Below are 27,318 nucleotides of genomic sequence, written 5' to 3' on the forward strand. Positions count from 1 at the left end.
CTTGTTGGAGTAGTGCATCCACCACTACCATTGGACATTAATTCCATATATGAACCACTCTCTGTTTATGAAAACCTTTTCCCGAATTGGTCCACGCCGTGCATTCATTTGCAGCAACCGAAAGGAAAGGGAAGAAAAAAGATTGAATCCAAGAATGAAAAAAAAGGAAAAGGAGTTGAGAAGAGAATGCCGTACTCACAGATGGTTGACAGAGTAAGGAGGTTGCAGTCTGGAACAAACTCACTCTCCATTCAGAGACATAGCAGCAGCAGCTTCCGAAGCTCGTATTCCAACTTCTGCAGTCAGACAATAGGAAGGCACTGATTGGCAGGAGGACCAGTCACCTTCCGGTCCTCCAAGACTTCCGATTGGCCCACCAAAAGAAAGTCGCGAGGCGGGCTTTGCGTGCAGTGAGGAGCATGCGCAGTTTCATCCAGACACTGGCGAGCATGCGCAGTCTGCTCTCTGGCGATGCTGCTGTTACTGACAGAATTGAAGTGTCTGAATGCCAAGAGAAGTTAAAAAAGGGAGATCCACCCTTTCTTCCCCCTGTGATTCCTACCTTTCCTACACGCTCCATGACTTTATAAATCGAAATAAGGTCACCCGACAACTTGTGGTCGTCGATAGGGCGAACAGAAGTGTACTCAGTCCTCTCCACGTGGTCTCACCAATATCCTGTACAACCTCAACGTGATGTCCCAACTCCTGCACTGAACGGGGTGAACAATGAAGGAAAGTGTGCTAAACGCCTCTTTCACAACCCTGTCTACCAATGATGCAACTTCCAAAGAACTATGTCCCCGATTTGGAGATGCCAATGTTGGACTGGGGTGTACGAAGTTAAAATTCACACCATACCAGGTGATACTCCAACAGGCTCATTTGTAAGCACAGCTTTTGGAGCGTTGCTCCTTCATCAGGTGATTGTGTCTTACGTTCCTGCTCCACAAACACCCCATGAAGGAGCAGCTTGTGCTTCCAAATAAACCAGTTGGACGATAACCTGGTGTTGAGAAATGTTTAACTTTATGTACCTGAACCCCTCCCCCACCATGTCTCTCTGTTCTCCAACATAAAGCAGGGCCCAACCATTAACTGGACAAGTTCTGCCCTTGTTTTAGCAAAATGCAACGTCTTCCCTTCATCTGTCACGCTCTCTCGGACACTCTCACACACACCCTAACACTCACACCGTCTCACAAGCTTATACTCCATCAAACACACACTTCATTAGCATGCATGCACAAACTCGCATGCACGCACACTCTCGTGCGCACACAGTCTCACATAAGTCTATGGGGTGAATTTGCATTTGCAGAATTATATTTGCAGATATATTCAATTTTGCTCAAAAGCCACACACACTGCATGTAATATTTTATAATCCATGTAATATTTTATAAATTCCCACTTTGGTTAATAGAACAAATCGGATTCAAGATTGGGATACAGACTCGAACATCACACCTTTTATGCAGTATCTGAGCTGAGATGTCACCTATTTTTATAAAACCTTAAACCATCTCGACAAGGTGAATTAAAAGTAATTCTGGGGTTTACATATTAATGAACTAAAACCTGCAACCAATGGTAAAAGATGAAAGACTAATCCGCAATCTAGATTTATTCAATATCTTATCAGTTGCATGACATCGTCAGCTTTTGCTATAAATTCTGTGTCTTATGATTCTGCTCCACAGCTACCTGATGAAGGAGCAGCACTCCAAAAGCCAGTGCTTCCAAATAAACCATTTGGAAGATAACCTGGTGTTGTGTGATTTTTAACTTTATCCACTCCAGTCCAACACCGGCACCTCCACATCGTTTCCAGTGGACACAACCACACCTCCCAGTGCTGCCAGGAAACTGTACAATGACAATGGGATGATGTAGTACCTGCACTCCTGAAAAATTCACAATTTCTAACAATACTGGCTACTCATTCACTGCTGCAACTGATACACAACATTGGAAACATCGTCCAGGAAGCTGTCAGAAATGAGCACAACAGGTCAGGCAGCATCTGAGGAGCAGGAAAATCAATATTGCCCGAAATGTCGATTTTCCTGCTCCTCGGATGCTGCCTGACCTGCTGTGCTTTGCCAGCACCACTCATCTTGACTCTGATCTCCAGCATCAGCAGTTCTCACTTTCACCTGTACGAAACGTGCAGTTTTAAAACAAAAATCTGTTGCAATTCAAAGCTCTCAATGAGAGTCTGAGCTCGGCGTGAAGTTCAGGTAATCTTTATTGCAACCCAACTTTGTTACAGCTTCAGAATCTCCCAGCAGAAAGGCATAGAAAAACTAGCAATGTTTTAAAAACAGCCCACAGTCAAAGTGCACACACTCCCTCCAACCCCTCACTTTCTTCATTATTGGTCACCACCAAGTTGCCCTTTGTAATTGGATCCTTGGTACATCCTTAACCCGGAGAAAGTATTGCCTCACTCAGCTTTTTCAACCCTTATCCTGTATCCAAGTAAGTTGGATGGGCAGTTCAGAGTCAACCATACTGCTGTGGGTCTGGAGTCACGTGTAGGCCAGACCGGGTAAAGGATGCAGCTGGGACGACTGAGTGAATCCTCTCCCACAACGACAGTTTATTTCCCTAAAAAAGAACTGAGTGAATCAGGTGGGGGTTTTCTTCCACCCCGACCTCACCGACAATGGTTTCACCGTTAGATTCTGAACTCCAGATTTCTGACTAAATTCCAATTCCACCATCTACCGCGATGGGAATCGAACCCGGGAGTCCCCGGAACCGAGTTGATAGTCCAGTCGATAATGGCACTCGGCCATCATTCCTTCAATACTCCTGCGATGGCACACGAACTCGCTGGTGGCTCCCCAGGTAGGAGCAGCGGGTGAAGGCGTTCCCGCACTCGAGGCAGCTGAAGGGCCTCTCCCCCGTGTGGACCCGCCGGTGGGTCTGGAGGTTGGAGGCCTGGGAAAAGGCCTTTCCACACTAGTGGCAGCTGAAGGGCCTCTCCCCCATGTGGACCCGCTGGTGGGTGTGGAGGTTGGTGGAATCACTGAAGCCCTTCCCACAGACAGGGCAGGGGAATCGCCTCTCCAAAGTGTGGCTGTGCCGATGAGTCTCCAGGGCAGATGGGAAATGGAAGCCTTTTTTGCAGTTGCCACACTTCCACGGTTTCACCACAGGATGGGATTCCTCTGGTTTCTCCATGGCCGGAGCGTCAGCCACACACAAACGTGTGCAGAGCCTATCCCCACCGTGAATTCCTCTTTCCAGGCCATATAACTGCTTCAGGCTCCACACTCAGTGCACTGCAACGGTAGGGTCTCTCATCCAGTCCCACTGATGCTGAAAACGTCCCCAAACAGGAACCAAAACGCTTTGCTCCTTCTCACAGAATCATAGTTGAAAACTGTTGCAATCCCGATGGATTGAGTGACTGTCAAAGTGAGGACTGCAGACACTGGAGAGTCAGATTTGAAAAGTGCAGTGCTGGAAAAGCACAGCAGGTCAGGCAGCATCTGAGGAGCAGGAGAGTCAACAGTTTGGGCATAAGGCCTTCATCTGTTGGTTTTGAAACTTCCGTCTTCAGATCTTCAAATACTCTGTAAAGAGAGATTACAAAAGCCATCACTGTCAGTGCAGGGTAGAAATTCTGAACAAGGAATTCTACTTTCTGTGGAATATTCTTTTCTTTTGTTATTCCACAAAATTGAAAGCACCATCCCACTCTCCCTTCCCCTCTGTTCTCACTCTGCTCTAACTAATTCCCTGAAGGTGCTGATTCAGGATCTTAAAGGGGCAGAAAAGCAAAAACCTAAAGACTGACATCTCTCTGCATTTTGGATAACTCCACAACACTGGGATACAGTTGGCAGTGAGCAGGTCTGATTCTGGGAAGCAAACATAAGTGTGTCAATTCATGGGGTAACCTGCAATGCAGCTATTTGTGGAACAAAACGGTTAACGTCCCCAGGAAAGTGGGAGCAAATTGAGACATCAAGGCATTAACACCGACATACGTCAGTGAAACTCTTCTGCTCCCAGTCAGGGCAAAACATCTTTGAAAGCTGCTCTGAAAGTCCAGCCTTCACAACCACACTTCTGCTTTCACCAAAGATAATTAGAGTCATACAGCACGGAAACAGACCCTTAGGCCCAACTTGTCCGAGCTGACTAGGTATCGTAAATTAATCTAGTCACATTTGCCATCACTTGGCCCCTATATGGGCCGGGTGCTGGCAGCTGGGACTACATTGGGTTGGCTATCTGTTCGGCAAGAATGAGTTGGACAAAAGGGTCTGTTTCCGTGCTGTACATCTCTGTGACTCCAGTCGCATTTGCCATCACTTGGTCCCGATCCACTGAACCCTTCGTATTCATACACCTATGAATAGGTGAACAGAGGGGAAGGGAGAGTGGGATGGTGCTTTCATGCCTTTTAACTGTTGGAATTGTACCAGACCCCACCACCTCGTCTGGCAGCTCATTCCATAACTGCACCACCCTCTCCATCAAAAACGTTGCCCCTGAGATCTCTTTTACATCTCCCCCACGCCCACCCCCCTCCCCGGGCACTATGGGTAATTTAGAACCGCCAATCCACCCTAACCTGCACATCCCTATACACTATGGATAATTTAGCATAGCAAATCCCCCCTAAAATGGATAAAGTTACAAATCATACAACACCAGGTTGGAGACCAATAGGTTTCTTTTAAAACACTAGCATTTGGAGCACTGCTCCTTCATTAGGTGGTTGTGGAGAATAAGGTCATAAGACATAGAATTTATGGAAAAACATGACAATGATCTGCCACTGAAATGACAGTGTCCATGTCATTGAAATGACATGTTGAACTAACCTGGATTGTTCAGTCTTTCATCTTTTCGATTGGGTCATTAACATGCAAATCCCAGAACTACCTGTAAGGCACCTTCTCAAGAGAATTTAAAGTTTTATAACAAAAAGTGACATTTCAGCCCAGCTCTGAAAATATAATTCTGCAAACATACACAAACAAGTCCACGGGAGTGAATGTGTGTGTGTGGTGTGTGCGCGCATGAGAGAGAGAAAATGTCTATATCCATCCTGTATGTCTCTGTCTATTTGAGAACAGATGCCTTACTTCTGTTGGGGTAAGTATTGTTGTAAATCATAGCTGGGTACTAATAGTTAGATATAAGGGGGAAGAGAATTCCTCAAATAGGGCAGTATAAGAATCCTGGGAGAGCCCTATTTCTGGTTTACTTCCTAATGAACAAACATTAAACACAAGCACATATTTATTTCAAATTTGGTATCATTTTTCTTGTGTGATTCCCTGCTGTGACTACACTGTGCCTGGATGGTTGACAGGCTGGGAGATTGTGAGCTGGGACTTGATTGACTGAATGTTTTATTGTTCCAGAAGGTGCAGAAGGGAACAGGGAGATCAACAGAGGACAGAGAAATCAGGACCTGAAATCTGAGCTGACACCAGACTACCCTGTGATCAGTGCTTTGATTAGCAGTGCCAACCCTCCACCTTTACCTAGCTTCCCATTTGAGGACACCCTCAATATTCAGGATCCAATCCTTGTCATCCTGAAGCCATGTCTCTGTAGGGAGTGTCAGATCGCAATTATTCACTTCAATATGTGTAGTCAATTCATTCACTTTTGTCACAACGCAGCACACATACAGACACACCATTTTTAGTTTCAATTTTTGTGACGTTTGGTATCCAGTTTTGATCGCTAGTACATTTACTCTCCTTGTCCCTCTCTATCATTCTCTTATGTTCATTTTCCACATCACTACATTACTCACTGGCCTTGATTTGGATTGGCCATGCTAAATTGCCCAGAATGTCCAGGGATGTGCAGGTTAAGTGGGTTAGCCATGGGAAATGCAGGGTTAAAGTTTCGGAGTAATAGAAGCAGGAGTAGGCTATTTGGCCCATCCAGCCTGCTCCACCATGCATTAAGATTATGGCTGATCTATCCATTGTCTCAGCTCCTCCTCCCTGCATTGTCCCAACTACCCTTCATTCCCCTATCATGCAAAAACCCATCCAACTGTGTCTTGAATATACTTAATGAAGCTGCCTCTACTGCTTCCTTGGACAGAGAATTCCATAGATTCACAACATTCCAGGAAAAGCAGTTCCTCCTCATCTCTGTCCTAAATTTACTCCTCCTAATCTTGAGCCTGGTTTCATTCACCAGCAGAAATGACTGGATAGGGTAAAGTTTCATCCCCACAGTGCAATGAATTCCCATTTTCTACCAAAACCTCAGATGTACTCACTCACTCAGTTGCTGTCTCACAAATGCAAGATTTCATTGTAACTTCTGCTCCCATTAAGGGCAAAACATCTTTGAAAGCTGCTCTGAAACTCCAGCCTTCACAATCACACTTCTGCTTTCATCGAAGAAGATTAGAGTCATACAGCACGGAAACAGGCCCTTTGGTGTGTGGGGGGGAGGAACCTAATTGAAACAAGGAATACTGAACAGCCTGGACAGAGTGGAATTTGGAAAAGGTGTTTCCATTGGTTGGAGGGATTAGAACCAGTGGGCACAGCCTTAGAGTAAAGGGAAGACCTTTCAGAATGGAGGTAAGGAGAAACCTCTTCAGCCAGAGAGTGGTGAATCTATGGAATTCACTGCCACAGAAGGCTGTGGAGGCCAGGTCACTGAGGATATTTAAGATTGAGATGGAGACGTTCTTGAGGTGACCTGACAGAGGTTTATAAAATCAAGTGGGGCAGAGATGAGGTGACCGCTGGGTATCCTTTCCCTAAGGTGGGGGTGGGGGTTTCAAGATTAGGCAGTAAATTTGAAGGTGAGTGGAGAAAAGATTTTAAAAAGGCAGTGGGGGGCACTTTTCTTTTTACACAGAGTGGTTTGTACGTGGAATGAATGTGGATGCAGGTTGAGTAACAACATTGAAAAGACATTTGGATAAGTATATGAATAGGAAAGGTTCAGAGGAATATGTGCCAATCACAGGTAGGTGGAATTAGTTTAGTTTGTGAATATAGTCGGCCTTAGACTAGTTTGACTAAAGGGTCTGGTTCTGTTGGTGTCTGACTCTGTAACTGTTCTATACTGGTGTTAAATCATTTACTTGCCTTCCCCCAGAAACATCCCCTTCTTTGATGTTCAAAAATCAGATGAACTCAGCCTTGAATAATGTTCAATGACCCCCTAACGCAGGAAGACATCCCCACTTCTGAACTCAATTCCTCTTGTTAATATACCCCTTGCCTTGCTGATTGCTTGCTGCACCTGTCCAGGCAAAAGTGAGGACTGTAGATGCTGGAAATCAGAGTCGAGATTAGAGTGATGCTGGAAAAGCACAGCCGATCAGGCAGCATCTGAGGAACAGGAAAAATCGACATTTCAGGCAAAAGCTCTTCACCTGCACCTGTCTGACAACTGGCAGTGACTGGTGTAGAAGGATGCAGAGGCCCCTTTACACATCCACACATCATTCCTGATGAAGGACTCGGGATCGAAATGTCGACTCTCCTGGTCCTCGGATGCTGCCTGACCTACTGCCTTTTTCCAGCCCCACACTTTGACTCTAATCTCCAGCATCTGCAGTTCTCACTTGTTCCACATCCCAATATATCACCATTTAAACAATACATCTCCTTTCTGCTTTTTTTTCACAGCAATGGCTACAACATCACATTGAGATACTGCATTTGCCACATGTTTGTAAATTGTGGTCTTCTCTACATTGGGAAGACCGAGCGTAAACTTGGGGAACAGATTGGCGAGCATCACAGCTGGGTCTGCAGAGGCTGACCAGACCTCCCAGTCACCACTCATTTTAATTCCCCTTGCCACTCCCTTTCTGACAAGAACATCTTAGCCTTCCTCTATTGCCACAACGAACCAACCTGCAAATTGGGGGAACAACACCCCATCTTCCGTCCGGGCAGCCTACAGCCTGTAGGACTCAACATCAAGTTCTCCAATTTCAAATAACCTCCCTTTCCATCCCCCGACTCCCTTCTCAGCCCTGTGCCCCTCATTTCCACTTCTCCCTTTCACTAACCCGATTGCTTCCGCCCATTGACTCATCAGGCCGTACCCTCTCCCTGTCTTCACTTATCCCCACTTTAGCCCCCGGCCCGGGCCCCAGCACCCATCCCCAGTCCTGAGGAAGGGTTACACCCGAAACATCGACTTCTCCACTTCCTGATGCTGCCTTGTTTGCTGTGTCCTTCCATCCTCCTGCCTGTCTATTTTGCCAATTGAGACACAGACCTGAACCACGTTTCCAGAGCCTGTTCCCTCCCTGGGTTTACCCCCTTTCCTTTCAGTTGCTGCAAGCCAACAATTGAATTCCGGAAAGAAATAGAAACGGAAAAGGGGGCGAGAAAAGAGAGTGCTGTACTCACAGATCTTAGACAGAGGAAGGAATTTGCAGTCTGGGTGAAGCTCAATGTTGATTCAGAAAGAGAGGAGCAGGAGTAGCAGCTTCAAAAACTCATGGTCCAACTTTCGCATTCAGACAATGCAGTGACTCTGATTGGCAGGAGGACCAGTATCCTCCCGGTCCTCCAGGGTTTCCTGTTGGGCCATCAAAGGAAGGTCGCGGGCCTTTTTTTGCGGAAAGCGATGAGCATGCCGTGAATTTGGCTGACACCGGTGGGCATGTGCACTGCGTTACTGACACTGGAAAACATGCGCAGTATGATCATTGGAGATGCTGCTGTTCTTGTCAGATTTTAAGAGTCCAAATGCCAATAGGACAAAAAAGGGGTCGAGCTACAATTTGTTTTTTCGCTGTGGTTCGACACTTCATTGCTTTTGCATTCTATCTGGATGCTCAACTTTTGTATGTCTTTTCACCACGTTGGGGGGTGAGTCCAGAACTGGAGGGCATGGATTTAGGGTGAGAGGGGAAAGGTTTCTGAGGGGTAACCTTTTTGAACAGACGGTGGTGCGTATCAGCCACAGGAAGCGGTGGAGGCTAGTACAATGATAGTATTTAAAATGCATCTGGATGGGGATATGAATCGGACAGATTCAGAGGGATAAGGGGCAAATACTGGCAAATGGGTCACGAGATTAATTCAGGATATCTGGTCGGCATAGACCAAAGGGTATGTTTCTGTGCTCTGTGACGCTATTTCTAGATAGTTGGAACAACTTAACCATTCACCCTTTACAGTCAAGATCAGAGTGGTGCTGGAAATGCACAGCAGGTCAGGCAGCATCCAAGGGAGCAGGAAAATCGACGTTTCAGACAAAAGCCTTGAATGCTGCCTGACCTGCTGTGCTTTTCCAGCACCACTCTAATCTCCAGCACCTGCAGTCCTCACTTTCGCCCATTCACACCTCCCAGCCTCTCCTGAGCTGTGGCCTGACTGTGCTTATTTCAGTGAAAGTTTTAGAAAGATTTCAGCAGCTCTTTGAAAAACTTAAACGTGCTTTCGGACTTTAACGATGTTTCTGAAGATATCATTTTAGGTATTCTCAATTTTGAAGATCAGCCATTTCTCACCACTCCCAACTCCCAGGTAGAGTCATCACCATCCATTTTCTGTGTGTGTGTGTGTGTGTGTGTGTGTGTCCTTTTGAAGGGCTTAATACAGCGGTCAAAGTTGGTTCGAGGCATGAGAAAGGACGGGTGTGGTGGGGGCTGTGGAGAAAAGAGACAGAATGGATGGAGGACAGAGAGGGAGAAAATGGAGGGGATAGAGAGAAACTGTGGGGAGGGGAACAGAGAGAGAGAGAATAAGTGGGGTTGATAGAGAGATTGGGCGGGGGAGAGAGTTTGGGCGTGGCAGAGAAGTGGGAGATGGCACAGGGCAGGGTGACACTAGGCACACGGATACACAAGATGACCACTGAGCCATCAGTTGGTCAACTTGACACATAAGATGGCCACCGGATCACAATACGGAGAGAAACAGCAGAGCTGATACAGACACTGCCTGGGGCCACCAGAATGCCAGCACAATGGACTCACAACCCAGGTGATTAGTTTAAGGCGGGTGGGGGAGAGAATACTCATGAGTAATGAACACTGCCCGCCGAAGTGTGTGGGTCCGGCCAACACCCATTATAGAAGTGCTAACAGCTTGATACAGACTCAATACCAAATGCTAATAGCCAGGGCTGCAAGAATCCTCCTTCTCAGGAAGAGCAATTAGCGCCCATTCCTACAACAATGGATTTCCATGCAGACATTGAAATGGACAATGTCTGCACTGAAACTGACAACGACTGTGCGGAAATTAACAAAGGCTGCGCCTGAACTGACAAAGACTGTACCGAAACTATCAACGATTCTACAATGATTACCATAAACAAATCATGTTGCAAAGACAATAATCTCATCCCTGACCGATTGTATCACAAGATGTATAAAAGTTTCTTGACCTGTGCTCCGGATCGAGAGAAGTCTTGCAGCTGACACTGTGCTGTTGGGTGTCTTTCTCTCCCCGGAGCCCCGGTATTTTCTCGTGCAATAAACTCTGTCATTGAACCTCAATTCTGAATCCGAGCCTGGTGTTTTTCCCCACAACAGGGGAGAGAGAAGGGGCGGGGGTGGCAGATGGTGGGGGGAGGGAGAGAGAATGGATGGAGAGGAGATGGTGGGGGCCTGGAAGAATAGAAATGGGACAGAGGGTGTGGTGAGAGAGAATAGATGGGGCCAGAGGGTGTGTAGAAAGACTGGTCAGAAGGCAGAGGGTGAGGAATGAAATGACAGGGTTGCAGAGAGTTACGTGAGAGAGAATGGACAGGGTGTTTGGAGTATACAGGGAGAATGGACAAGAAGCTGCAGATGGAGAGAGAATGGACAAGGGGCGCTGTGGATGGCGGGGGAGAATAGACAGTGGGAGCTGTGGGTGATGGGGGGGAATAGACAGGGGGAGCTGTGGCTGGCCAACATCAAAAAGGTTGATGACAGTGAACACTTAGTTTTTCTGTTCCAGAAACAACCTTTCACTGGAGTCTCCCGGAAGAGGGGTGTCTCGTATGTATTCCTTCAATTTGTTTTAAAATAATTGTTGTGTATCTTAATTGTTAAGGTATACCTGGCACATAGAGAGATGGCTGTGGTTGTTGGAGGTCAGTCATCTCAGTTCCAGGACGTCTCTGCAGGAATTCATAGGGTAGTGTCTTAGGCTCAACCATCTTCATCAATGACCTTCCTCCATCATAAGGTCAGAGGTGGAAATATTCGCCAATAATTGCACAATGTTCAGCACGGTTCACAACTCCTCACAAACTGAAGCAGTTCAGTTTGAAATGCAACAAGATCTTAACAATATCCAATGGGCTGATGAGTGGCAAGTAACATGTATGCCATGCCAATGCCAAACAATGACTCATCCCCAAAAGAGATAACCTGACCACGGCCCGTGATATTCAACAGTGTTACTGTCACTAAACACCCCACTATCAACATTTTTGGGGTTTACCATTGACCAGAAACTCAACTTGACTAACAACAGACACAATGGCAACAAAGAGCAGACAACAGGTCAGGAATATTGAGGCGAGAAACTCCCCAAACCCTGCCCATCTTCTACAAGGCACAAGTCAGCAGTGTAATGGAATACTCTCCCACCAGCTTGGATGGGGGCAGCTTCAACAACATTCAAAAAGCTTGATACCATCCAGGACAAAGTCGCCTGCTTGATTGGCACCATCTCCACATACATCCACTCCCTCTGCCCCACTGTTCAGAAGCAGTAGTGTGTATGATCTACAAGAAACAACACTGAAATTCACCAAAGATCCTTAAAAAATACCTTCCAAACCAACAACCACTTCCATCTAGAAGGATCAGGCAACAGATACTTGGGAACACAACTTCTTGCAAGTACCCCTCCAAGCCACTCATCATCTTGACTTGTAAATATATTGCTGTTCCTTCAGTGTTTCTGGGTCTAAATCCTGGAATACCCTCCGTAAGGACATTATGTGTCACCGTACAGCGTGTGGACCACAGCAGTTGAAGAAGGCAGGTCAGCATTACCTTTTCAAGCGGAACTAAATGCTGGCCAGCCAGCAATGCTCATGTACTATGAATAACTTTTAATAAATGGTTGGAATCTGCAAACTAAAAAAAAATCGACGTTCAGGTGGAACAGACGTCGGGCTTTGATTTGGTCCTTACTTGAGGACGGATAAAGAGCGATACACTGACACTGAATTGGAAATAGAGTTTCGAGTTAAACACCTGTAGTGTTTCACTCAGTGGATCAATTGAAAATCGATTAAAGATTGGCTCCTGGCGTGTACGTCAGGAACACATGAAAAAGGACGGTTAAGAAGGCATGTGGGACTCTTGATTTCATCTCTTTCATGGCTGATGTACTACCCAAAATCCCATGCGACCCAGATACTGTTCTATCGGCTGTGGGCAATGTTCATGGTGCGCATGTGTGAGATCGGAATGGGGCCCCGCTCCTCGTCGTTCTGATGGACGGTGCGACCAACCTTTGGGAATCCCAGGAGGACCGGAAGGAGTCTGGTCCTCCTGCCAATTAAAACCCCCGCCATTGGCTGAATGTGGAAGTTCGACCATGAGCTTCTGAAGTTGTTGTTGCTCCTCTCTCTCTGAATGAAGATTGAGCTTCAGTCCAGACTGCAACTTCTTTCCTCTGTTTAACATCTGGGAGTACCGCACTCTCTTTTCTCGTCCCCTTTCTTTTCTCATCCTTGGGTTCAGCTGTTGGTTTGTAGGAGCTGAGGGAAAAAGAAAGTCAATCGAGGTGAAGGGACAGACTCTGGAAAAGGTTGGTTTAGATCTGTGTCTATTAATGTTTGTCAGGCTTTGTTTCCTGAGCTTGACACATTTACTTGTCTGGCAAAAAAGGATGGTGTCTTGATCCATGTTGGGGATGGAAGTGGATTATGCTGTGGGTGATTTGCTCGTAGTAGTCCAATAAGTGTTGGATAAGTAATCATGACACACAAACCTTGAGTTATTGACTGTTTATTCGGGAGCTCACGGGGAGAGCCAAGTCGACCTAATACTCACAAGTCACTCCGATGAGAAACAGAGAGTTATGTGATTATATAGGGTACAGTCATTTAACACTTAGCAAACTGGTAATTACAGGATATTGAGCAACGAAGTCACTTTGCCCAGCGATGTAGTGTCTGGACAGTGTTGGTCAGTAGCTGATGTGTACAATAGGTCCTTGCAAAGAGAAGGATATTCCCATGCAAGGAAAGAATTTGTTTATCAGGTAGCAGTACAGCTGCAAGGCCGAGTGTCTCTGTTGAGTCTGGGAATTAAGGGTAGCTGGGACAATGCAGGGAGGAGGAGCTCAGATAATGGATAGATCAGCCCTGATCTTAATGAATGGTGGAGCAGGCTGGAAGGGCCAAATGGCCTATTCCTGCTTCTATTACTATGAAACTATAACCCTGCATTTTCCATGGCTAACCCACCAAACCTGCAGGAGGTATATGGCCCCTTTGTCTTACAGGAGTGGGTGAGACAAGTCTCAAATAGGCAGGAGATGTTATGTGGAACATGCACACCCATAGCTGGTTCCATTAAAGCAATTCTCATACGACCCTGCAGTTCAGGACTTCAGCAAACAGGTGGCAGGAGGAAAACCTATCCTTAAACATTTTGACTAAAATGTTTAATTTTGAATTATATAACACATTTGCTGCACAATAGAAAATAGACAGGGAGAGTAAGACAATTAAGAACATTTGCCTGAACATCGGTGAATCTGTATAAACAGGACACCAAGTGATAACATTCATGGCTGTTCCTTTGTGAAATTAATAACAATGTTTGATTCTGACCTCAAAATGAAACTCGCTACAAATTGACTTCTCCCTTGAATTATTGTCCTTCACTATTATCTGTCTAGTTCAGATCATGCAGTGCTTTTGTTAACTTTTTGTGTTTGTGACAGTATAGCCTTTGTAAACTTGTGTATAAAGGTAGTCTTCGAGGAGAAAGTGAGGACTGGAGATCAGAGCTGAAAATGTGTTGCTGGAAAAGCGCAGGATGTCAGGCTGCATCCAAGGAGCAGGAGCTCATGCCCGAAACATCGATTCTCCTGCTCCTTGGATGCTGCCTAACCTGCTGCGCTTTTCCAGCAACACTTTTTCAGCTATAAAGGTAGTCTGTTTGTGATAGTACAACAGAGTAGCCTGCCAGGGCTCTTGAAGGGAGAACAATGTCCTACTCTCCTGGGTTATTAGAATCCAGTGAGCCTGGCTTATAGGTATCAGTGTTAAGTTGTACTAATAGCATCACTGTTACATGAAGGGGATGATTAAAATTAAACTAAAAGGTACGATCTCCGGGATGAACTAAGAGAGGCTTACAAGTTGAGTTCATAAGGAATTCCTTGGGCCGTCTCAAATCTGTACTTCATCAAGAGTTCTTCATTACTATTACCAACTAGTGCGATCCATTGTCCAAGCTAATGCACGCAGGTATACCGAAGCAGGGAATAATTTCCTTCAGCAAAATCTTCACCATAGTCTCAGCAGCAGTGTTAGGGGAAGGGTAGGCTTCAATCCACTTAGAAAAAACATCAACAATAAGCTAAACATATTTATAGCACTGACATTTCTGCAACTCAATGAAGTCCAGTTGAAGTGTCTCAAAGGGACCCTCCGCCAAGGGAGTTCTACCCGGAGTGCAAGGCAAGCCTTTTCCAGGGTTTTATTCCTGACAAATAAGACACCGGCCGCTAACCCTTTGACCTCGTTGTTGGAGGCGGGGATGCCACCAAGCCATCAGGAGAAAGTCGGCGACTGAACAGGCACCACCGTGAGTTGTATAATGTACACAGTCAATAACCCATAGAGCAAGATCATCAGACATACAAGTTTAACCCACGGGAGGAGTCCAGAGTTGGAATTGTCCCCCTGCCTGTCAGACCCCCCCTCCCATTGTCTAAATGCAGAAGTTGGACCATGAGCTTCTGAAGCTGCTATTGCTCCCCTCTCTCTCTCTGAATGAAGATTGAGCTTCACCCCACACTGCAATGCCCTTCCCCTGTCCAACATCTCTGAGCACGCTACTCACTTTTCTCACCCCCTTTTTCCAGAGTGGTGAAGGGAGGTGATTTGAAATTGGAGAACTCAATGTTGATCCTCAGGGCTGCAGGCTGCCCAGGCACAAGATGAGGTGTTGTTCCTCCAATTTGCAGTTTGCTTTGTTGTGGCAATGGAAGAGGCCAAAGATGATCATATTGGGAAGGGGAATTAAAATGGGTGGTGACTGGGAGGTTCAGTCGGCTTCTGCGGACCCAGCTGTGATGCTCGGCAAACCATTCCCCAAGTTTATGCTCAGTCTCCACGATGTAGAGAAGATCACAGTTGGCAAACACATGGCAAATGGAGTGCCACAATGTAAAGTTACAGCCTTTGCTATGGAAAAAAAAGCAGAAAGGAGGTAAATTTCCGATGCTGTAGATCAGAGTCGAAAAGTGTGGTGCTGGAAAAGCACCGCAGGTCAGACAGCATCCGAGGAGCAGGAGAGTTGATGTTTCAGGTACCAGCCCTTCATCAGGAATGATGTGTGGATGTGCAAAGGGGCCTCAGCGTCCTCCTACACCAGTCACTGCCAGTTGTCAGACAGGTGCAGCAAGCAATCAGCAAGGCAAGTGGTATATCAGCAAGAGGAATTGAGTTCAGAAGTAGGAATGTCTCCCTGCAGTTAGAGGGTCATTGAATATATTCAAGGCTGAACTCATCTGATTTTGGAACAACGAAGAAGTGGATGTTTGTGGGGGAAGGCAAGAAAATGGTTTCAACACCAGTCCAGAATAGTTAGTCAGACAGCACAGAAACAGACCCTTCAGTCCAACTAGTCCATGCTGACTATATTCAGAAACTAAGCTAGTCCCACCTAGATTGGGCCATATCCCTCCGAACCTTTCCTATTCACGTACTTATACAAATGTTAAGTTGTAGAACGAAGAGATCTTGGAGTGTAGATTCATACTTCCTTGAGAGCAGAGTCTCAGGAACATAGTGAAGAAAGCGTTTGGGATGCTTTTCTTTATTGATCAGGGCATTGAGTACAGGGGTTGGGAGGTCATGTTGCAGCTGTACAGGACATTGGTGAGACCACTTTTGGAATACTGCATTCAGTTCTGGTCTCTCTGCTAGAGGAAAGATGTTGTGAAACTTTGACAGGAGTTGGAAAAGATTTACAAGGCTGTTGCCAGGTTGGAGGGTTTGAGCTACAGGGGGAGGCTGAATAGGCCAGAGATATTTTCCCTGGAGCATGAGAGGCTGATGTTTAGTGGTAAGGATAAATTATACAAGAGGGACGGGTTGCAACTTAATAGGTGGGGGACCAGCATTCTGGCAGGTAGGTCTGCCACTGCAACACAGCTGCGTTTAAATTAGCGGGGGTGGGGGGGGGGGGTAGAGGGGACAAACTGGAAGTTTAAGAAGAAAGTTAGAACAAGAGAAGTCAAGAAAGTCAATGGAATCAATGGAGCAGAAAACTCAAAAGAAAAGGATCATGCCGTAAGGTCAAGTGAAATAGGGATTGATAGGAAGGGTGAGGGGAGTAACAAATTAAAAATATTAAATATGAATGCATGAAGCATTAGAAATAAGGTGGATGAGCTTGAAGCTCATTTGGAAATTGGCAGTTACGATGATGTGGGGATAACTGAGATGTGGCTTCAAGTGGACAGAGCCTGGGAAATGAATATTCAAGAGTATACGTGCTATCATAAGGACAGACTAACTGGCAGAGGGGGTGGGGTAGCCCTGTTGGTAAGGAATGATATTCAGTCCCTTGCATGGGGGGACCTAGAATCAGGGGATGTAGAGTCAGTATGGCGAGAACTGAGAAATTCTAAGGGGAGAAAGACCCTAATGGGAGTTATCTACAGGCCCCCAAACAGTAGCCTGGATGTAGTGTGTAAGTTGAATAAGGAGCTGAAATTGGCCTGTCGCAAAGATATTAGTACAGTTGTTATGGGGGATTTCAACATGCAGGTAGACTGGGAGAAATCGTGGATGCATTCGTGATCATTTTCCAATGTTCTATAAATTCAGGATCAGTTCCTGCAGATTGGAGGGTGGCTAATGTTGTCCCACTTTTTAAGAAGGGAGGGAGAGAGAAAACAGAATTATAGACCAGTTAGTCTGACCTCAGTGGTGGGAAAAATGCTGAAGTCAATTATAAAGGATGAAATTACAACACATCTGGATAGCAGTAACAGGATAGGTCAGAGTTGGTGTGGATTTATGAAGGAGAAATCATGCTTGACTAATCTTCTGGAATTTTTTGAGGATGTAACTCTGAAGACGGACAAGGGAGATCAAGTGGATGTAGTATACCTGGACTTTCAGAAAGTCTTTGACAAAGTCCCACATAGGAGGTTAGTGAGCAAAATTAGGGCACATGGTATTAAGGGCAAAATACTGACATGGATTGAAAATTGGTTGGCTGACAGGAAACAAAGAATAGTGATAATGAAAGTAAGAATAATGGCAGGCAGTGACCAGTGGTGTGCCGCAGGGATCAGTGCTGGGACTGCAGCTTTTTACAATGTACATTAATGATATAGATGAAGGTATTAAAAGTAATATTAGCAAATTTGCTGATGACACAAAGCTGGGTGGCAGGGTGAAATATGAGGAGGATGTTAGGAGAATACAGGGTGACCTGGATAGGCTAGGTGGGTGGACGGATGCAGGGCAGATGGTGTTTAATGTGGATAAATGTGTAGTTATCCACTGTGGTGGCAAGTACAGGAAGGCAGATTACTACCTAAATGGAGTCAAGTTAGGTAAAGGAGATCTAGGTGTACTTGTACATCAGTCAATGAAAGTAAGCATGCAGGTACAGCAGGCAGTGAAGTAAGCTAATAGCATGCTGGCCTTCATAACAAGAGGAATTGAGTATAGAAACAAAGAGGTCCTTCTGCAGCTGTACAGGGCCCTGGTGAGACTGCACCTGGAATATTGTGCGCAGTTTTGGTCTCCAAATTTGAGGAAAGACATTCTGGCTATTGAGGGAATGCAGCATAGGTTCACGAGGTCAATTCCCAGAATGGCGGGACTATCTTACGCTGAAAGATTGTAGCGACTGGGCTTGTGTACGCTTGAGTTTGGAAGGCTGAGAGGGGATCTGATTGAGATGTACAAGATTATTAAAGGTTTGGACACTCTGGAGATAGGAAGCATGTTTCCGCTGATGGGTGAGTCCTGAACCAGAGGACACAGTTTAAAAACAAGGGGTAGGCCACTTAGAACGGAGTTGAAGAGAAACTTCTTCACCCAGAGAGTGGTGGGTGTATGGAATGCTCTGCCCCAGAAGGCTGTGGAGGCCAAGTCTCTGGATACTTTCAAGAAAGAGTTGGATAGAGCTCTTAAGGATAGTGGAATCCAAGGTTATGGGGATAAGGCAGGAACAGGATACTGATTGCGGATGATCAGCCATGATGGTGCTGGCTCGAAGGGCAGAATGGCCTACTTCTGCACCTATTGTCTATTGTCTGATGGATGTTCATAAGGGGCATGGATTGGGTGAATATCCAAGGTCTTTTCCCCTGTGTTTGGGAGTCCAGAACTAGAGGGCATATATTTGTGGGCGGCATGGTGGCACAGTGGTTAGCACTGCTGCCTCACAGCGACAGAGACCCGGGTTCAATTCCCGCCTCAGGCGACTGACTGTGTGGAGTTTGCACGTTCTTCCCATGTCTGCGTGGGTTTCCTCCGGGTGCTCCGGTTTCCTCCCACAGTCCAAAGATGTGCAGGTCAGGTGAATTGGCCATGCTAAATTGCCTGTAGTGTTAGGTAAGGGGTAAATGTAGGGGTATGGATGGGTTCGCTTCGGCGGGTCGGTGTGGACTTGTTGGGCCGAAGGGCCTGTTTCCACACTGTAATCTAATCTAAATCTAAATTTGAGCTGAGAGGGGAATGATTTAATAGGGACCTGAGGGGCAGACCTGCTCGCTCTCAGCAGTATCCCAGTGTTGTGAAAGATATTCACTTTCAGGTGGATTTATCTTGACGTTAGTCTTGACTATTTTGCTTTTCTGCCCCTGTAAGATCCTGAATCAGCATCTTCAGGGGAATTAGTTAGAGCGGAGTGAGAACAGACGGGGGAGAGAGAGAGTGGGATGGTGCTTTCAATTTTGTGGAATAACAAAAGAAAAGAATATTCCACAGAAAGTAGAATTCCTTGTTCTGAATTTCTACCCTGCACTGACAATGATGACTTTTGTAATCTCTTTTTAACAGAGTATTGCACGATCTGAAGACAGAAGTTTCAAAATCAACAGATGAAGAGCTCTCCATTGTCTGCAATCCTCACTTTGACATCAATGTCTGACAGTCACTGACTCCATCGGGACGACAACAATTTTCCAACTATGATTCTGTGAGAAGGAGCAAAGCTTTTTGGTTCCGGTTTGAGTACGTTTTCAGCATCAGTGGGACTGGATGAGAGACCCTACTGTTGCAGTGCACTGAGTGTGGAGCCTGAAGCAGTTATACGGCCTGGAAAAAGAAATTCACGGTGGGGAGGGGCTCCACACGCGTTTGTGTGTGGCTGAAGCGTTGGCCATGGAGAAACCCGAGGAATCCTGCCTCGTAGAGAAACCGTGGAAGTGTGGCGACTGTGGAAAAGGTTTCCATGTCCCGTCTGTCCTGGAGACTCATCGGCGCAGCCACACCGGGGAGAAGCCGTTCTTCTGCTATGTCTGCGGGAAAGGCTTCAGCGATTCCTCCAACCTGCTGACCCACCAGCGAGTCCACACGGGTGAGAGGCCCTTCAGCTGTCCCGATTGCGGGAAGGCTTTTCGTGATTCCTCTGCCCTGCTGACCCACCGGCGGATCCACACAGGGGAGAGGCCCTTCAGCTGCCCCGAGTGCAGGAAGGCCTTCAGTAATTCCTCCACCCTGCTGAGGCACCGGCGGATCCACACGGGGGAGAGGCCCTTCAACTGCCCCGACTGCGAGAAGGCCTTCAGCAATTCCTCCAACCTTCAGACCCACCGGCGGATTCACACGGGGGAGAGGCCCTTCATCTGCCCTCTGTGCGGGAAGGCTTTTCGTGATTCCTCAGCCCTGCTGACCCACCGGCGGATCCACACGGGGGAGAGGCCCTTCAACTGCCCCGTGTGTGGGAAGGCTTTTCGTGATTCCTCAGCCCTGCTGACCCACCGGCGAGTCCACACCGGGGAGAGGCCCTTCAGCTGCCCCGAGTGCAAGAAGGCCTTCAGTAATTCCTCCAACCTGCTGACCCACCAGCGGGTCCACACGGGGGAGAGGCCCTTCAGCTGCTCCGAGTGCGGGAAGGCCTTCAGCAATTCCTCCAACCTACTGACCCACCAGCAGGTCCACATGGGGGAGAGGCCGTTCAGCTGCCCCCAGTGCAGGAAGGCCTTTACCCAGGCCTCCACCCTACTGAGGCACCGGCGGATCCACTTGGGGGAGAGGCCGTTCCCCTGCACAGAGTGCGGGAAGGCCTTTAGCAATTCCTCCAACCTACTGACGCACCGGCGGGTCCACACGGGGGAGAGGCCATTCAGCTGCCCCCAGTGCAGGAAGGCCTTTACCCAGGCCTCTGCCCTGCTGAGGCACCGGCAGATCCACACGGGGGAGAGGCCCTTCAGCTGCCCCGAGTGCGGGAAGACCTTTACCCAGGCCTCCACCCTGCTAACCCACCGGCAGATCCACACGGGGGAGAAGCCTTTCAGCTGCTCAGAGTGTTGGGGAGGGGTTCAGAGGCACTAGCGGCTCCACTAGGGGGAAGAGGCCCTTCAGGGGCCCCGAGTGCAGGACGGGGTTCACCTGCTCGATTTAAGCTGCTGACCCACCAGTGTCTCCACACCAGGGAGAGGCCGTTCACCTGCTCCTCCCAACTGTGGACGTACTGAAGCGGCGACGGCCGAGTGTCATTATCGACTGGACTGTCAAACCAGTTTCGGGGCTGCTGGGTTCGAATCCGACCGCGGCAGATGGCGGAATTGGAATTTGGTCAGAAACTGGAGTTCAGAATCTAACGATGAAACCATTTTTTGTTGGGGTGGGGGTGGGTGGAGAAAACCCCCATCTGATTCACTCACATCCTTTTTAGGGGAGGAAACTGCTGTTGTGGGAAAGGATTCACTCAGTTGTTCCAGCTGCATTCTTTACCCAGGCTGGCCTACATGTGACTGCAGACCCACAGCAGTGTGGTTGACTCGACACTGCCCATCCAACTTACTTGGAATACAGGATACGGGTTGAAATTACTGAGTGAGGCAATACTTCCCACAGGTTAAGGCTGTACCAAGGATCCAATTACAAAGGGACAACTTGGTGGTGACCAATAGTAAGGAAAGTGTAGTTGTGGGGGGATGTGTGCGTACTTCGGTCTTGAGCTGTTTGAAAAGTAGCTACATTTTCTCTGCCTTTTTTGCTGGGGGGATCTGAAGCTGTAACAGAGCTGGATCGCAATAAAGGTTACCTGAACTTACTGAGTTTCCAATGTTGTGTTTCAGATCGAGCAGTGAATGAGTAGCCAGTATCGTTAGAAATTGTAAATTTTTCAGGAGTGCAGGTATTGCGTCATTTCATCAGCATTGTAAAGTTTCCTGGCAGCACTGGGACGTTTGGGCTGTGTTCACTCGATGTGGAGGTGCCAGTTTTGGACTGGGGTGGATAAAATTTAAAAACTCACACAACACCAGGTTTATTTGAAAGCACCAGCTTTTGGAGTGCTGCTCCTTCATTGGATAGCTGTGAAGCAGGATCAAAGACATTACATTTTATAGCAAAAGATCACCGTGTCATGCAACTGATAGGATATATTGAACAAACCTAGATTGCTGTGATTGTGTGCATGTGAGTTTGTGCGTGAGTGTGCGTGTAAGAGTGTGTGCATGCTTAGTAAAGTGAAAGTGTGTTGGAGTATAAGTCTGTGAGAGTGTGGGAGTATGTGTGCTTTACGTTTTACTAAAACAAGAAAGGGCAGGATGTGTACAGTTAATTGTAGGACCATGGGTCATGTTGTAAAAGAGAGAGACATAGAGTCATAGAGATATACAGCATGGAAACAGACCCTTCGGTCCAACCTATCCACGCCGACCAGATATCCCAACCCAATCTAGTCCCACCTGCCAGCACCCGGCCCGTATCTCTCCAAACCCGAGATATGGGGAGGTGGGGTTTAGGTACGTAGTTCTTTGAAAGTTGTATCACTGGTAGACAGGGTGGTTTAGAGTACTGGGTACAGTTCGGGTGGCCCTGTAATACGAAGAAGACTATTAGAGAGGGTTCGGTAAAGATTTACTAGGACGTTGCCAGAACTGGAAGGTTTGAGTTATAAGGAGAGGGCGGGACATCTTTCACTGAGCACAAGGAGGTTGAGGGGTGACCTCATCGAGATTTATAAAATCATGAGGAGTGAAGTTCGGTGAATAGCAAAGGGCTCTCCCTTCGTGCAGGGGAGCTCAAAACTAGGGGGCATATTCTTTCAAGGTGAGAGGAGAGAGATTTAAAAGGAACCGGAGGGGCACTGTTTTGACAGAGGGTGGTTTGTGTGTGGAATGAACTTGCTGAGGAAGTGGGAGATGCAGGTACAGTTACAACATTTAAACGACATTACAACATTTACAACATTACAGTTACGACATTCAGATGGGTACATGAATAGAAACGTTTAGAGGAATATGGGCCAAATGCAGACAAGTGGGACTGGTTTAGTTTGGGAATCCTGGTCGGCATGGACGCGTTGGACCGAAGGGTCTGTTTCTGTGCTGTATACCTCTATGAACTGGAGGTGATCTTATTGAAACCAATAGAATTCTGAAAAGATAGATGCCGATAAAATGCTCCTTTTTGGGGAGAGTCAATAGAATCCCAACAATGTGGAAACAGGCCATTCAGCCTATCTATTCCACACTGGCCCTCTGAAGAGTGTCCCACCCATATCCATCCCCTCACTCTGTATTTCCCCTTCCCCCACCTCACCCCAGCTCCAAACTTCCAGCTCAGCACTGTCCCCATGACTTGTCCTACCTGCCTATCTTCCTTTCCACCTATGCACTCCACCCTTCTCTCTGACCTATCACCTTCATCCCCATCCCCATTCACCCATCATACTCTTTGCTACCTTCCCCCCACATCCTCCCTGACCTATCCCCTCCATCCCCACCCCCATTCACCTTGTACTCTATGCTACTTTCTCCCCACCCCCACCCTCCTCTCAATTGTCTCTCCACCCTGCACGCACTCTGCCTCTATTCCTGATGAAGGGCATTTGCCTGAAACGTCCATTTTCCTGCTCCTTGGATGCTGCCTGCACTGCTCTGCTTTTCCAGCACCACTCTAATCAAGAATCTGGTTTCCAGCATCTGCAGTCCTTGTTTTTACCCTGTATTTCCCATGGTCATCCACCCTAACCTGCACATCCCAGGGCACTATGGATTGGTCATGCTAAATTATCTACCACAACCTGCCCATCCCGGGGCACTATGGGTAATTTAGTAAGGCCAATCCACCACAACCTACACCTTAATCTATAAATTAGATTAGTCCGCAAGGGTGAAAAAATCAGTGACGGTAAAAAGCACAAGTACAAGGTTAGTGACGGGTGTCTGCCTCGGGCCACGCGGCGCCATTTTCCTAACGGCCGCCCTCCCGCCGCTACCTCGCTCGAGCGACTTCTCCTCCCAACCGCCTTCGCCCCCGCGTGACGTCTGCACGGGGGGATGGGCGGGGCCGGGGGAGCCTCACCGTCACCAAGCAACAGCGTCACCAATGGACCAACAATCGAAACTGGATACTAATGTCACAAAAACTGAAACGATACATGGTGTGTCTGAATGTGTGCCGCATTGTAACAAAAGGGAATGAATTAACTGCACACATTGGAAGTGAATAATTATGGTCTGAGACTCCTTACAGAGACATGGCTTCAAGATGGTAAGGATTGGATCCTGAATATTGAGGGGGGAGTCAGATGGGAAGCGAGGTAAAGGCAGAGGGTTGGCATTGCTCATCAAAGCACTGAGCACATGGTAGTCTGGTGTCAGCTCGGGTTTCAGGGCCTGATTTCTCTGTCCTCTGAACTCGCTGTTCCCACAGAGTAAGATGTCGGTCTGTCCTCAGCTTTGCTGGACTTCTGCTGAAGCTTTCACGCCTCTTTTACAGCTTCCAGAACAAGTAAACATTCAGTCAATCGAAAGCAAACCTACAATCTCAGCCTGTCACCCATCCAGACACAGAGTGTAGTCACAGCAGGGAATCAAACAAGAAAAATGAAACAAAATCAGAAATAAATAAATGCTTAATGTTTGTTCATTAAGAAGTAAACCAGAAATAGGGCTGTCCCAGATTCTGAGAGTGCCCTACTTGAGGAATTCTCTCTCCCTTCGATGTATTAGTACTGTTGGGGCAAAGTAACGCGTGTGTCAAATCGTTTAAAGCAAAGTAGTCAGGAGAGGAGACCTTGAGCAATTAACTAGCTTTATTCATTGCCATGGGGAGTCAAACAAAGTCTGACGTATTCTAATGTAATACAGAATGTTACAAGTTTTATGGTAAATCACAAGCACAATCTCCATTAATTACGCAACTGAGGGGCAGTCGTAAGTTTCACAAACGTTGTCCAGACCTACGTTTCTTAATGTCTACAAATCTGAATGTTATCTTATGCTGCAGGTTCAGCTAGGCTCGAATTACCGATAATGGACAGAGAGAACCAATCCATCATTCTATGAAGCAGCACAGTCTAATGGCCCGAGGAGCAGAGACAGCCTGCAGCTGCAAGGTCAGGCTATCAAAACAGAATTCCTTAGCCAGGGCTCAGACAGCATTATGTTAACAGGCTACATTTTACTGCAAACATTGCTTCGTGACAAAATGGCTTCCACGTAGTTTTGTGTCAGGGGTAGCTAGGTTTTCTGTTTTTATTTTTAAAATGCAGCTGATTCCCACAAGTAACTGCAACAGGTGCAAGTACATCACATGCAATATTCCTCATTGCAGCTTCACGCCGGTTTTGCATCCTCTGTTTTTCCTGCGCCTTGGCTCCAGCACATTCAGCTTCCTTCCCTCATTCCCATCCCCCCGCCCTGATGGCCAAGCTGACCCGCAAAACTTTGGTTTGCCCCTCCATTCTTTCCCAGAGTTGAATTTATGTTGTAGCTGCACCAGACATTGGTTAGGCCACTTTTGGAATATTGTATGCAGTTCTGGTCTCTCTGCTAGAGGAAGGATGTTGTGAAACTTGAAAGTGTTCGGAAAAGATTGACAGGGATGTTGTCAGGGTTTGAGCTGAACAGGCTGGGGCCATTTTCTCTCGAGCGCCAGAGGCTGAGAGGTGACCCTACAAACTTTTATAAAATCAGGAGGGACATGGATAGGGTAAATAGACAAGATCTTTTCCCTGGATGGGTCATAGCTTCAGGGTGAGGGTGAGATTTAAAATGAACCTAAGGGGCAACTCCTATATTCAGAGGATGGTGCGTGTAAGGAATGAGCTGCCAGAGGAAGTGGTGGCGGCTGGTACAATTACAGCATTTAAAAGGTACCCAGCTGGTGTAATGGAAAATTAACATTTATTGTGAAATCTATAAAAGCACAGGGAAACAAAGAAGTAAGGGCCTGACTTTGCAGACAGGCAGAAAAAAATGTAAAGTTAAACCGACCTAACAGCAGACTTACAAGGCCAGTAAACTACCATATCAACAGTCAAGGAATAAGAAAAACAACTCCATACATGAAAAGGACCTCAAATGTTCCAGGCTCCTGGCCTTGAGCTGTTGATAAGGAGAAGTGAATCCAGACAGGACTGACAGTTAAGGCGAGTGTTGTAGAGCAAAGAGACCTTGGACTGCAGGTTCATAGTTCCTTGAAATTGGAGTCGCAGGTAGGCAGGATAGTGAAGAAGGCGTTTGGTATGCTGGCCTTTATTGGTCAGAGCAGAGAGTACAGGAGTTGGGAGGATAAGTTGTGGAATACTGTGTTCAGTTCTGGTCTCCCTGCTGTAGGAAATATGTGTGATACTTCGAAAGATTGACAAGGCTGTTGCCAGATTTTGAGGGTTTCAGCTACATGGAGAGGCTGAATAGGCTGAGAATATTTACCCTGGGCATGGATAGGGTGAGTACTTAAAGTCTTTTCCCCAGGGTAGGAGAGTCTGTGGCACAGCAAGGAACCGTAATGACCTCCTCAGGAGACAGACACATGCTGCAACTGACAGGGTACCCTTCGTTGTTCTGTACTTCCCAGGGGCTGAAAAATTACGCCATGTTCTTCATGACCTGCAACACATTATCAATGAGGATGAGCACCTCACCAAGACCTTCCCCACACCTCCACTACTTGCCTTTAAACAACTGCTAAACCTCAAACAGATCATTATTCGTAGCAAACTGCCCGGCTCTCAGGACAACTCCATGCAACCCTGTCACGGTGGACACTGCAAGACGTGTCAGATTGTGGACATAGATACCACTATTACGCGTTGGAACACCTCCCACCTTGTACATGGCAGGTACTCATGTGACTCAGCAAACGTTGTCTATCTTATATGTTGCAGGCAAGGATGCCCGGAGGCATGGTACATTGGGGAAACCGAGCAAAGGCTACGACAACGGATGAATGGGCACCGCACAACAATCAACAGACAGGAGGGTTCCCTCCCAGTTGGGGAACACTTCAGTGGTCCAGGACATTCAGCCTCGGACCTTCGGGTGACCATCCTCCAAGGTGGACTTCGGGAAAGGCAGCAGAGGAAAGTGGCCGAGCAGAGGCTGATTGCTAAGTTCGGTACCCATAGGGAGGGCCTCAACCGGGACCTTGGGTTCATGTCACATTACAGGTGATCACCATTGCACGACACACACACACACATATATTCCTACACAAACACACACGGACACAGGTACACACAGAGGCGCACACAGATGCCCACACACACTCATATGGACACACACACTCCCACACTCTCACATGCACCTCCTCACAGACTTAAGACACTCTGCACTCACTACATGCACACACACACACATTCTCACACTCACAACTCCCAACCCAGACAGACAGACACACACGGACAGACAAAGACCCACATGCACACATATATTTTGTGTGGTGAATTTGTACTTGCAGAATACATTGCACTTTGCTCAAAAACTGCATACATTCATGTAGAACTCTGAGCTCAAAAACTGCATGAATTTATGTAAAACTCTGTTATATCACTTTTTAGATTAGAAGCAATCTAAACATCAGGTCATAGACAGAGAACACAAGGGGCTAACTCCTTCAAAATATTGTCTAGCTATCACCACTGTTAACAGCTAACCCGAGAATGCAACTTCTAAAAAAAGGGTTTTGTGATTTACACATGAAAGAAGTGAAACTATC

At 47.0% G+C, this 27,318-nt stretch overlaps 2 protein-coding genes across 2 annotated transcripts in view; one reads left to right on the forward strand and one right to left on the reverse strand.

The window, feature by feature from the left end:
* The window catches only part of LOC148143074 (uncharacterized), a 312,271-nt gene that overhangs the window by 37,708 nt on the left and 247,245 nt on the right, over positions 1-27,318 (reverse strand). The window lies entirely within an intron of this gene.
* Positions 12,627-27,318, forward strand: part of LOC148143075 (uncharacterized) — a 111,246-nt gene continuing 96,554 nt past the window's right edge. Inside the window, 2 exon segments of the mRNA XM_087975779.1 lie at positions 12,627-12,740; positions 19,198-20,648. Of these exon segments, the coding sequence (XP_087831905.1) occupies positions 19,522-20,648 (1,127 nt within the window). The 5' untranslated portion in view covers positions 12,627-12,740; positions 19,198-19,521.

The sequence above is a fragment of the Chiloscyllium plagiosum genome, unplaced genomic scaffold (assembly GCF_037043375.1).
Source record: "Chiloscyllium plagiosum isolate Xiang-an unplaced genomic scaffold, Cpla_swu_hap1 HiC_scaffold_27, whole genome shotgun sequence".
NCBI classification, from domain to species: domain Eukaryota; kingdom Metazoa; phylum Chordata; class Chondrichthyes; order Orectolobiformes; family Hemiscylliidae; genus Chiloscyllium; species Chiloscyllium plagiosum.